Source organism: Komagataella phaffii, chromosome 4 (genome assembly GCF_000027005.1).
Source record: "Komagataella phaffii GS115 chromosome 4, complete sequence".
Taxonomy (NCBI): domain Eukaryota; kingdom Fungi; phylum Ascomycota; class Pichiomycetes; order Pichiales; family Pichiaceae; genus Komagataella; species Komagataella phaffii.
In genome coordinates this window covers 1,321,745-1,333,699 of record NC_012966.1, presented here as the reverse complement: position 1 = coordinate 1,333,699, position 11,955 = coordinate 1,321,745, and the positions used below count along the sequence as shown (strand labels likewise).

At 42.3% G+C, this 11,955-nt stretch overlaps 9 protein-coding genes across 9 annotated transcripts; 5 read left to right on the top strand and 4 right to left on the bottom strand.

The window, feature by feature from the left end:
* Nucleotides 1-27: 27 nt before the first annotated feature.
* Nucleotides 28-765, bottom strand: PAS_chr4_0693 (Hypothetical protein; the record flags this gene model as incomplete). The annotated part of the gene is made up of 1 exon (XM_002494088.1): nt 28-765. One exon carries the CDS (start codon nt 763-765, stop codon nt 28-30), a length of 738 nt encoding a protein of 245 aa, XP_002494133.1.
* A 70-nt stretch (nt 766-835) lies between these two features.
* Nucleotides 836-2,098, bottom strand: PAS_chr4_0692 (Sporulation-specific exo-1,3-beta-glucanase; the record flags this gene model as incomplete). Its single annotated transcript, XM_002494087.1, has 1 exon — nt 836-2,098. One exon carries the CDS (start codon nt 2,096-2,098, stop codon nt 836-838), a length of 1,263 nt encoding a protein of 420 aa, XP_002494132.1.
* A 138-nt stretch (nt 2,099-2,236) lies between these two features.
* Nucleotides 2,237-3,877, bottom strand: PAS_chr4_0691 (Putative lipoate-protein ligase A family member; the record flags this gene model as incomplete). Its single annotated transcript, XM_002494086.1, has 1 exon — nt 2,237-3,877. One exon carries the CDS (start codon nt 3,875-3,877, stop codon nt 2,237-2,239), a length of 1,641 nt encoding a protein of 546 aa, XP_002494131.1.
* Nucleotides 3,878-4,151: 274 nt separating this feature from the next.
* PAS_chr4_0690 (Hypothetical protein) lies at nt 4,152-5,021 on the top strand (the record flags this gene model as incomplete). Its single annotated transcript, XM_002494085.1, has 1 exon — nt 4,152-5,021. The coding sequence occupies one exon, from the start codon at nt 4,152-4,154 to the stop codon at nt 5,019-5,021; it is 870 nt and encodes a 289-aa protein (XP_002494130.1).
* Nucleotides 5,022-5,200: 179 nt separating this feature from the next.
* PAS_chr4_0983 (uncharacterized protein) lies at nt 5,201-5,860 on the top strand (the record flags this gene model as incomplete). Its single annotated transcript, XM_002494084.1, has 1 exon — nt 5,201-5,860. The coding sequence occupies one exon, from the start codon at nt 5,201-5,203 to the stop codon at nt 5,858-5,860; it is 660 nt and encodes a 219-aa protein (XP_002494129.1).
* Nucleotides 5,861-6,099: 239 nt separating this feature from the next.
* Nucleotides 6,100-7,950, top strand: PAS_chr4_0689 (SET-domain lysine-N-methyltransferase; the record flags this gene model as incomplete). The annotated part of the gene is made up of 1 exon (XM_002494083.1): nt 6,100-7,950. The coding sequence occupies one exon, from the start codon at nt 6,100-6,102 to the stop codon at nt 7,948-7,950; it is 1,851 nt and encodes a 616-aa protein (XP_002494128.1).
* Nucleotides 7,951-8,076: 126 nt separating this feature from the next.
* Nucleotides 8,077-8,400, top strand: PAS_chr4_0982 (60S acidic ribosomal protein P1; the record flags this gene model as incomplete). Its single annotated transcript, XM_002494082.1, has 1 exon — nt 8,077-8,400. One exon carries the CDS (start codon nt 8,077-8,079, stop codon nt 8,398-8,400), a length of 324 nt encoding a protein of 107 aa, XP_002494127.1.
* Nucleotides 8,401-8,636: 236 nt separating this feature from the next.
* PAS_chr4_0688 (Mitochondrial succinate-fumarate transporter) lies at nt 8,637-9,605 on the bottom strand (the record flags this gene model as incomplete). Its single annotated transcript, XM_002494081.1, has 1 exon — nt 8,637-9,605. One exon carries the CDS (start codon nt 9,603-9,605, stop codon nt 8,637-8,639), a length of 969 nt encoding a protein of 322 aa, XP_002494126.1.
* A 1,450-nt stretch (nt 9,606-11,055) lies between these two features.
* Nucleotides 11,056-11,805, top strand: PAS_chr4_0687 (Hypothetical protein; the record flags this gene model as incomplete). The annotated part of the gene is made up of 1 exon (XM_002494080.1): nt 11,056-11,805. One exon carries the CDS (start codon nt 11,056-11,058, stop codon nt 11,803-11,805), a length of 750 nt encoding a protein of 249 aa, XP_002494125.1.
* Between the last annotated feature and the right edge of the window lie 150 nt (nt 11,806-11,955).

Genomic DNA, 11,955 nt, shown 5'->3' with positions numbered 1-11,955 from the left:
TCTATAGCTGTATATATCTATTTCTATTTAAGTTTCTGGCGCTCCCGCTTTGTCTTTGATTTCGTTGAGCTGTAATAAAAGAGCCTCTTTGTTGATTTTGGGAAGGACCTCGTCAATTTTGTGAATATCATCATCAGTCAATTTATCTCCAGAGATCAGCCGCGTAAGGTTGTCATGTGCTGTCTCAGATTTCTTCTTCTCGTTCTCGTCTATCGTGATTGAGAATCCTTTGTAACGGTCCTTTAGTAATTGGATGTTGCTTCTGATAGAGTTCAAAGAGTCTATGATAAGTGTGCTTTCTTGCTTTGAGTCTAAGGAGTCAGTGTCTGTCGTAACAGTTTCCAATTTGCGAACATTCTCCAGAACGTCATTGATTTTTATCAGTTCATAGTAGTTGTTATATATTATACTCTTGACTTCAGCTTTAGTATTGTTGAGATCCTCGGATATCACATTATACTGATTTACTAACTGTCCAATGTCGGCAGTTTTTAAAAAAGTATCAAAGGTTTCTTCCGTAAGGTTTTCGTCTAATGCAGGTACTTGCTCATTTTCAGTGGTTGTATCCGGTGACAATGTTTCGTTATTCACTTCCTCGGATGTGTTGTGCGTTGCAGTTTGATCGGACGGTTGTGCTTCTGTATCTTTGTGTTTGGCATCCTTCAACTTGTAAAACTCCTTTAAAGCTTTTCGCCTGTTATTTGAAATATCCGTTTTAATTTTTATAGGCTTTTTATGAGTAATTGAGTCCGTGGCACTATTCATCGTACCTGTCTTATGTCAACGGGCGATTGATAGTTCACTTCAATCGAAGTAGTTCCTTCTAGCGCGAAAGTTAAACCCAACCCGAGGGAAAAAGAGTATAATGTAAGAGCTTCTCCATATCCCATTCCAAAGCGGATTCGGTTTTCCAACACCAGAAAAACCACCCGTCAGCTGCATTGTAGGCCTTTAATGAAGTCTCGATTATCTTTAAAAATTCTTCACGTCTTTTCCCTGCCCACTGTTCAATGTTGGTAGCACCAGAACAATCTCCAACCGTTCCATCTTCAAGAACCATTCCATGATATCTTGAAGGTCTTCCGGCACCATTGACCCAGGGAGCACAATCTGTAATAGCTGCAGACCATTCTCCAACTACTACTGTAGGCTTCTCTATGGCAATGGCCCTGCCAAAAGCCTCAATACCCCTCAGATGACCTTCGAAACTGGATCTTAGCTGTCCATCGGAGAAAACTTCGTAATGGTGTCTATCTAGAATAAGATTTGAATCTGAGGGCTGAAAATCGTTCCAATAAAATATTCCTTGGAATGCATCAGATATCACTATATCTTTGGAGTAGCCTGTATTCCTAATCACCGTTATCCCCTTTTGATAGAACTGTTTTAACTTTTCAATGTTCAAAACTGGGCCAAAAGGCTCGTTTAGAATTTCGATTCCAATAACATTGGATTTATTTCCATGCCGTTTGGCAATTGTTTCTAGCACATATAATGTCTTGTCAATATACCTCTGCTCATCCTGCCATCCAGCTCTTCCTCTACGCCCAGAATTGTCAAATCCGTTTTGTGAACTAGGAGCACCATGCAAATCTATCCAAACACTCAGACCATGTTTGGCACACCAGTCTATACATTGGGATAAAAATTCATCTTGACCCTGAATATAAGGATCATCTTCAAGAAGATCATACGCCCAGTAGCCAATGGGAATTCTTACACTGTTCAAACCAACGTTCTTAATCTTGATAATGTCACTTTCCGTAATAAAAGTCGACCAATGCTTTTTTAGCACTTCAGTAGCTTTTTGCTTGCCTAGTTTATGACATAGAGTGTACTCGTCCACAGTTTCTTCCACGGTATCATTGAAAAGACTGGGGGTGATATATGGTTCAAGAACAAGCCAGCCACCCAATGCAACTCCGTATAATTTAGGTGGTTTATCAAATCTACTTGTTGACCGGTTTCTTTCAAGTAAATCATTATGTTGAATAATTGTGCGGTTAGAAAATTCCTTGAACTGAGGATGTTCAAGGGCCAACAAGCCAGAAATTAGACCAACAATTAGACTTGACCAAACAAACGCACTAATCATCATCTGCTTCCTTCTTTTAATAAAAAAAAGAACACTACAAGGACCTCTTATTTCTGTGTAATCGGATCTTGAATCTGAACATATCATCTATGCAGGTGAAACTTTTAAGTTTTTAAGCCGCATATACCCCATCTCTATTTCTCATTTGGCAGGGGTACTGGTACACCCGACATTCTCATAGGAGATACCAAAGTCTACTTCCCATTTCAGCCAGTCAGAGATTGTGCTGTCCTGGATGTATTTTGAAAGTATTTTCCCTTGGTACTTTATTGGTTCCTTTTCTATTGCTGCCAGCAATGAGGAAAATATCTGGTGGATGGAATCCGAGGAAGATTCATCAAGAATGCTGAGATCAACATTAGTAACCATTCCCCTATTTACATGCAAAACACACGCAAAATCATCGTGTGATATGGTATGTTCAAATTTGGGAGTTCTTCCAAAATTCCAATCCCACGATTTTAGTTCGTTGTAATAGTTCCACACAGGCTGTGGTAACTGATCCAGATCGTCAACGACAATACTATGACAGTACTTTCCATCAATTTCAAAGGCATTAGGTAGCTGGATTGCATGAGATTCGTGACCATGCATTTCAATAAATGCTTTCAATGATTCAAACATGAAAAGGTCAGGATCAATTCCTAAATTTTTGACCTTAGACCGAATTGATTCGGTTCCCGTAAAATGGATTGACTTCTGACGGGCTTCAGATACCCTCAATAACTTCCCTAATTCTTTTAAATCAGAATTCATCAACAATGTTCCATGATGCAGTGATTTACCCTTTGACAATTTAAATGCTGATCCAGATATCTTGTACGAGTCTTTCTCACTCACAATATCACCCTTTCCATTGGTAGATAGTCTGAACTTGGGCAATCCCACAAACTTGGACTTCCACTCAATTTTATCCACATCAACATTGAATCCCATGGGATATTCTTTGAAGATAAGTTCGTTAACCCTAGAAATGATATTGGAAGTGAAAGCAGTCCTATGAAAATCCTTCTTCGTAGACATGAAACTGAAGTTTAAGTTCCCCTGATCGTGTACAACTGTCCCTCCTCCTGAGTATCTTCTCAAAATTGGCGTTTGAGTAGTATTAGCATACTTTAGATTGACCTCTTTGTATGGATTTTGGTTTTTACCAATTACTATGCAAGAGTTGTTTTTATAGAATAACAGTCTTTGATGCGGTAATGGCATTGTATCGTAGATAAACATCTCCAATGCCAAATTTATGTGAGGGTTGGTAAATTTGGAGAAGACTACAGCTGGCGTTGGAGATTTCAAAAAATCTGTCAAGGACATGGTGGGTTTTGGCTGAGTATGGTAATCACCATAGTGCATGAATGTAAGAAACTCTTGGAAGAGATCATAGTCAATATAATCTCTAATCATTTCTTGCAGCTGGGATTGAGATTGGCCAGTCGACTCGATGCCGTTATAGTTAGGAGGATCTATGGATTCAGGTGGTTGGTCCTTTCTCGGCGATGGTAATTGATCTTTTGAGTAGACTTGCCCTGGTTCTATGTTCTCCAAATAAGAAGGTATATTTCTCAACTGTGGCAGGTCAGAGAAGTCGAAGGGATCGTCTTCCTGTTCGGCATTTTGGGTTTGAGACCAAGAGTCATTTGCTAGAAACCCTTCTAAGTTTGGGTCGGTTTCTAAAGTTTCTTGAATGGAACGTTTTGAAGCATTTTGAAAAGGATCATTTGCAATACCAGTTCTGGAAGAGATAGACCTTACAAGTCTCTTTGTGAAATACCTCTTGAACATGCGGGGATGAATAATTCGTACTTTGATGGATGATGAGTAAAGATAATAAGCGAATCAGTACTGTAATTTGTAATGAGTAGACGGGGAAGGCAAACTGATATGTTGACCTGCAGTGAAAAGGATAGCTGGACTGGGTTCAATAGGAGACTATTTGTAAGGTCAATGGTCAGACAACGATTCTTCCTGGAGTTCTGTCCCATAAGAAAGATCCGCTAATTATATAAGCAAATGAGGAAATTTATTTCGCACTGTATTATTCCTGCCAGCAAGTGCAATGGATAGGAAGAATAGCATCGAGTACACTTTGCTGTCGAGATGCTACAATCCAGGTGAGGAAGATAAGGTGATTGAAATACTAGAGCAGAGATATGCTGCGGACGGGAACTATAAAAACTACCTGGTTCTCAAGCCCACCGATAACGCTACCGTGGTGGAGAGGAAGACCTTGCAAGAGATGGCTACCAACTTTTTACATGATTCCAGATCTGCAAGGATAAGAAACGGCATGAAGGAAAATAAGTACAGTGCTTCGAAGACTCGTAATGAGTTCAAGCTATTTATCAAGGAAACACAGAAAGCGCAAGAAACTCTATTGAGGAAAATCAGCAAACTGCCCAAAGGAACCGATCCTTCTCAATTCCCGGAGTTTAAGAAAGTGCTCAAATTCGAAGAGTTTATTGGCCTGAATGCGCTTTGGGAGGAATACGCTAGAGACGTTCTTTATCCGGCAGGAGAGACTGGAGAAGATCCGTTGAATTTGATGACCAAGATCACTTCCATGGATCTGATTGGCTCTTTTTTGACAGTAGTAAAGAGCAATAACTTCAACATGGTAGGATTATGCGGAATAGTTGCTTGGGAAAGTCAACATAATTTCTTAGTTGTTGTTCCTAGATTGGATGGCTGGAAGGGAGAGGTTAACGGGTTGGGCGATGCAGAACCCTCGAAGAAGAGCTTCTCCTGGAGAGAGACTATCGGAGGGATGAGAATAATCAACAAAAAAAATACCCTATTCCAACTCAAAGTACCCACCAAGGATGCCTCCCAATATATCCCATTCACCATCGTAGGAAATCGATTTCAGATTAAGAGTCATGAAAGAGCAAGTAGAAAGTTCAAAGCCCATAATGTGAGAGATCTGTAAATAGATTTATGCATGCCTAACTAATCTCAATCGGGTAATCCGGGCGATAATTGGCAAACGCGGCAACTCGGCTGCATACCGCGTGGGGGACTGAACCACAAGGTGTTTTTTGTTATTCTCTTTTATCTGTGTATCCAATATAAAAAGGACACACGTCCACATCCGCAATTCGCCCCGCAATGTTTCTTTTCAAGCCATTTCGAACCCAGGAGAACCTTTCAGCCAATGCTTCAGCCCCAGTGATCATTGACGTCAACAAGATAGGTGTCCTGGACCAAACTACCAAACCGGAAGCCATAGATAAGACTCCACAGAGCAATGACGGACGAAGAGGGCTGTTTGGAATGTTTTCGTTTTCCAATTCGAAAAGCACAGATGGCAGTTTGAACCGCAAGGCTGTTGGCAGCAGTGGTCCCGCTCTGGACAAGGTGATTACCATGAAGGACGACTTGGATTTTGTGGACATCCAGGTAAGGAAGCTGTCTTATGCTGAAGCAGCAGCGCTCAACCCCAAACAAAAGGTCCAATTTCGTTCGGGACGCTCTGCAAAGGGTTCAGTTGACAACACTAGAGAGCCATTGGTCGTCAATGACTCGGAATTGGGTGCTTCCATCACCGATGTGGAGTTGCTGGAGCATCAAACTAGAAACAGCAAGTATAAGATATCCTACCAAGATTTACTCGACCAGCAGGCTGAGTCTATCGTAAACGAGGAAGTTGCTTGTCATGATTTTGAGCCAGCAATCTATGAAGCTGATGAAACCGAATTGAACTACAACTTAAAGAAGCTAGTTCCCAAAAAGAAGTTACGAAAGATGAAGAAGCTTCAAAAGAAATGAACGAGAAGAACTCCCCGGAAAACTAAACTTTATTCTCAACGAAATAAAATCTCATTGTTATTTTTTTGTTCCTTTGTTTTGTGTCAATGACCTTCGATTCTTTCAATTATAACCTTTCACTTCTTCAACCAAAAACCCAATGTAAACAATTGGTATGTTATGTATGAATAAACTATTTTTATCGCGCTCCATAGAGGCAACATCTCAGACTTTTTCTTTTTACCTGAAATAACTTGACCATGGATCAAAGGATAGAGGATCTGATTGAGTGGACTAAAGCCGGAGGGGCTCATTTCCCAGATTGCTTGGAGTTCAGATACACTGATACCGATGGTTTTGCCGCTTATAAAATAAAACAAGCTGACGCCAGCGAGAGTACCATCACATTACCCTTATCTCTCGCCATCTTACCTGAAACTTCACTCTCTGAATTTCAGCTCACATACGAAGATCTCCAGTCAAAGAATATACATCCTAATTCTCTGACGAAATTGTTCCTTTGCAAGCAACGCACTTTAAAAGATGACAGTCCTTTGAAGGTTTACATAAAATCTCTCCCATCAGGTGAGGAGGTTGGAGTTCCATATTATTGGACACTGGAAGAACAGGATCTGTTGAAAGGAACCAACCTACATGCGGCTATGAAATTGAAACTAGCTAGTGTGATTGATGAATGGTTTGCTGTGGTGTCGGAGCTACCTCAATCTCATCGTCCCTCTTCGTACTTTCAAGATGTCAATCTATATCATGCCTTTAAGAGTGGAGCAGTCAGTGACTCTGTTCTTCACAAGACTACAGTGACTACTCAATTGGACAAGAGCTTTACTAGTTTCACGAATTATCTTTGGGCTCATGTGATACTGACTTCCAGAAGTTTCCCTTATGACCTTGTAAATAAAAACAACCCTGTCGACGGTTTGGTGATGGTTTTGCCGCTCCTGGATTTATTCAATCATGAACCAGCACGTAAAGTGTCTTGGGACGTAGATCGTGAACATAAAAAGTTCTCGTTCACAAACGACGACTTCTCTGACTTGCCAATCGGCGCCCAGATTAACAACAACTATGGGCCCAAGGGTAACGAAGAACTACTTCTCAATTACGGTTTCTGTATTGAAGATTCCAAAACTGACGTTGTGGCTTTACGAATCAAGCTACCATTGGACAATCTAGGAAGAGTGGAACAATTTGGTGTCAAATTGCACACTAAAGACGAGTTTACCACTTTTGCATTTGACACAAAATACAAATTTAAGGAGGGAGATCATCGTTACGAAGAATTTAGGGAGGGCGTGACGTTCCTATGCAACTGGTCTAACCTTATTCCGAAAGATCTATTCAATTTATTTTGTTATCTGGTTAAGAATGACTCTGAGTTGGGTGTTACGAATGTTGACCAAATTTCATTGCGAATGAAATTAGAGGGATTGACACAGCTACGCAATGCTTTGGAGGCTAAGAGACAAGTGTTACAGAAAACATCTTTACCTCAATCAGCTCCCCTTCCTGACTCTACGGACCAGAAGGTGATTGCAAGATCAATCAGGAACTTCAACAATGCTCGTATCTACAGACATACTCAAGAAAAACTCTATGTTGCTATGATTGCTGAACTCAAACACATAGAGAAGGGCTTACTGAAAGAGTATCGCTCTAAAGTTGTTTCACTAAAGAGTATTTGGAAAAAAGATGCTACATTTACTAATTCCTTACTACTATCACTAGGATTTGATTCACTGGAAAAAGTAGAGGATTCTAATTTTCAAGACACTGTCATCCTGTTGTGGATCATGCGAACACTGAATAGAGAGTATTATGATAAAGAAGATCAGGCAGTTTTACCCGAATGGTTACATAACCTCAAGACCAAGTTTCCGTTGTCTACTATCAACGTGGAGACAGAGCCTTACAAACCTTTATACGAACAGTTATTTCCTCCACTAGCAGAAAGAATTCCAGAGGTCTATGCCAAAGGAGACTGGAGCCTAGAGTTCATGGCATATGCTGGTGTTATTCTGAGTTACATCAGCTACACAAGAGGTGCCAAACAGGAGTGCATACTGGTAGAACCAATCCAGGGTGCAACATAGTAAGTGTTGCATTCAGGATGCTCGTCAGTGCGCGAATTTGACCTCGACCTCTCGTGACTGCGTTTCTTCGTTGGAGAAAAAAAATCGCTAGACCATAACTAGAACATTTCATCTATAACCATCAATATGTCTGAAGCTATCATTTCATACGCTGCTTTGATCCTGGCTGATGCCGGAAAGGAAATTAGCGCTGACAACTTGTCCGCTATCGCTAAGGCTGCCGGTGCCTCCGTTGACCAAGTTTGGGCCGATGTTTTCGCCAAAGGTTTGGAAGGCAAGGATTTGAAGGAATTATTGTTTTCTTTTGCCGCCTCTGGTCCAGCCACTGGTGGTGCTGCTGCCGGTGGTGCTGCTGCTGCTGCTGGTGAATCCGAGGCTGCTGCTGCTGAGGAGGCCGAAGAGGAGAACGAGGAGTCCGACGACGACATGGGATTCGGTCTATTTGACTAAGGGATGATACTTTAATTGATGCATGTGAAGAATTGAAGAAACAGTAATCTAGTAAAATATAAGAAAGTCCTGAAAGTAGTTCATTTAGTAAGCTATGAACCCAAGTTGGGGTAACCGATTTTTCAGGTAAACAGCTGTAGTGAGAAGACATCTCAAATCGCCTGAGAAGAAAAATATCTATGAGACAACTACAATGCGAAGAATGTGTTCAAATGCTCTATTATTCACTAGTTTACCTATTCAATGACCAACTCCTGGGAGTCTTCGTTACCGATAATTGGTAACTTAACTAGTACGTCCTTCATCAACTCGTAGACAGTGAAAGTGACGGCTTGTCCCGGAGCAACACGCATGATACGCGGCGTGATACCTTTGTACAGAGCACGCATACCTTCCTCTTGGATCAATCTCTTGGAAATACGAAGAATACGGGCCACACCAGACTCATTGGTGACACCAGTCTCTCTCTGCATACGAGTCTTGATGGTATCTAGAGGAGCGTTGGAAAGTGGACCCAGAGCACCAGATAACAGACCAACCAGGGAAGTTTGCCAACTTGGAAGAACTTCTAGCTGTTGATACTCTTGCAAACGTTCCTTAATCTTTGAGTAGACAGTGAAGTTAACACCCTGGTTGGTGGCTTGACGAGCAGCAGTCAATGTAACACCTCTGTAAAGGGTCTTGAAACCTTCTTCACGAACAATAAGGTATCCAGCGTGGAGAGCGTTACGATACTTGGGGATGTCCAATGGGTCCGACATGGAGTGATGCTGAGCTTGCAGTCTGATCTTCACAACTTCCATAGGGTTCACAACGAGACAAGCCTCAGTGACACCGGCACCTACACCGGAAATAAATGTGGTCAATGTGGAATTCTTTCCTTCTTTGTCTGCAAGCTGACGCTTGTAAAACTCGTAAGAAGAGAATCTGATACCCATCTTTGGAACGATACCAATAACGACGGCTCCCAAACCTTTGTAAAGAGCCATTGGAGTTTCTTTTGCTGCAATACCCAGACCAGTCTTGATGAATCCAGGAGGCTTGACGCCAGCGTTGGCACTGGTTCTTCTGTACAGTTGCATTCTGACTTTGATCGTGTCCAGAGGGTGACAACAAAGGGCTTCGAAAAGACCTGCAGTTCCTCCTGCTAGCAGATCAACTGCGGTGTTCTTCTGTGGCTTCTTTGGGGCAGCGGCGTCAGTCATTTTGGAGAAGTTGGATATGGGGAAGGGAAAAACTGGAGAAGTTGGCCCTTTTAAATTTGCTGTGAAGTTTGTCACTGAAAGTAGTCCGGGGGAGTGGGTGTGCAGCGCAGTCGCGGAGCCGAAGCCAGAGTGACAAGTGCCGGGATCGGTGGGGGGATAGGTGGATTAGGAGTGAAAAATTGTCTGTAGGCAAGGAGAAAGTGTCAATTGGCGGTTGAGAAGATCGGGTACATTTCAACCAACAAAAGCTGAGTCCCAGAAAAATAGGGGAACGATCCCAGTTGATTCTGTGGTGAGACCCTGTTTTCAACTTTAAACTTTCGTCACAATCCGTTGTTCGGAGAATACTGTCATGAAAACTGATTGGTCGTGCATACTCCTAAATCTGGGGAAATGGAAGCTATCTCTAGGTAGTGCACGGTCATACGGTACGATACTGGTTTTCCGCCCGTAGCATCTGAAAGTGAGAACACTAGCGATGTTGGATGCACGATGTCAGACGATGGCTGAGACTGGATGCACGATGTCGGATGTTACAGGCAACAATTGGTGCTCGCGATGATAAGCGTTCGGATGAGGAAACGGCTGCAGGCCCGGATTTTACAACGCATCCAGTTGCCTTTTTTTGCCTCAAATAGCACACGCACCGGATTTGCTGGTTAATCGCGCTCTGTGCTACGGCTTAAACGTCGAACGGTTTCTTTTAACGCCGGCCCCCTTTGTTCAAGCCCCTTCCCTTGCTAGCCGAGGGGAATAAACATTGTAGCTGCACTATGGAACGGAAGCATACAAGCCTTCAGGGACCCGAGCTCTCGACTGGCACCACTTGAAATTAGCAACTCATTGCAATGGGGAAATTCCACAAAAATGTTGATTTCTAATCCACCCAAAAAACCTAAATTGCTTCCTAATGATTACTAAACAATGTGCCCTTTGAAATCAGGTTTTGACAGAAGAGGATTTGGGATCGTGGCGCATAGAGCGCCAAAGAAAAAAAAAAGGAGCTCGCTCGGAATTCAGTCGCACCAGGTTATCACAAATTGCTCGGTGCTCAAGAAAGAACCGTTGGTACGCATGGCTGTATGTGTATCCGCAATTTGGAGCGGACGTTGGTTTGCCCACCAAGTCCATTAAATACGCTCATTGACTGCGTGAATTATCCACCCCAGGACAATGCGCCATTTCTGGACGTTGAGGAATACTAGGCAAGCGAGCCTTATTTGGGTTTAGTAAGAATTTCTCCGTAGGTTTGCTAACAATTAATTGATATGTGAGTCAAATACTTTCGCGCGTATTTCCTGCTGGTTTAATAATACCGGCAAGCTTCCAGTTCCGAATCCCGAAACAGACACTCGTTATTGTAATCGTTTTACTAATACTGCAGATGATATTTAAGCACTGTGTATTCCATGAGAATGGTATCCGTAAATAAACAGGTCTTGCGATTCTAATGCCTATTATACAACAAAACAATCTCACGTTTGCGGAGACCTATTTGCTGGCCTCCAAGGTCAAAGACAAGTTGACCAAAGAGGCTGTCAACCCAAAAACAAACTTGCGTCTCTTGGTGTGCCAGGCCAACTTGCTGGACAATTTGATGGACACCCTACAGAACCGCAATGAATACCAACCAGACACAAATACCGTCGCATTCAAGGGCGATTCAACGATATCGTTATTGGGAAACGACTCCGTTGTTACAACTACCGAGCTAAGTGACAGCGATGAGGAGTACACTGATGATGAGTCAGATTACAGCTCCTCCAGCGACGATGATTACACTTCAGACGTGGAATACACGCAATACCAGAGAAAGTTACAGCTAAAGAATTCGAATGACGATGAGAACGATGACAAATCAGATGATGAGGAACTTGTTTACTACTCAAGTGACGAGTTCGACAGCGAGTCGGAGGACGAAAACGAAGACGACGACAATGCGTTTAAATTACAGAGGCTACGCCGTTTTTACAGCAGTAGTGCAACGGAAAATACACTTGATAAAGACAACTTACCTCAGTTAGAACATTGCTCCTCGGCATCATCTTCTGAATGTGATGAGGAAGAAGAAGATTTTGCCGTGGCTGTTCAAGGTAAAGACAGACCACAAGAGTCGTATACAAACCAGGATCCAATGATGATGGTACATGCCATAGAACAAGGTCGACGTTCGTCCAACTCTGTGGTGGTGCTATGTTAGTTGGTTCCACTGTCCATAGTATTTTCACACTCTTGCTGGTGGCTGTCGCTACTACATCCTGTACATACATGCATCTCATTCTAACGACTTTACGACAATTTTTTTAATATTTTTTTTATTTTGCTAAGTACCGAGGCTGGTCCTCTGAGT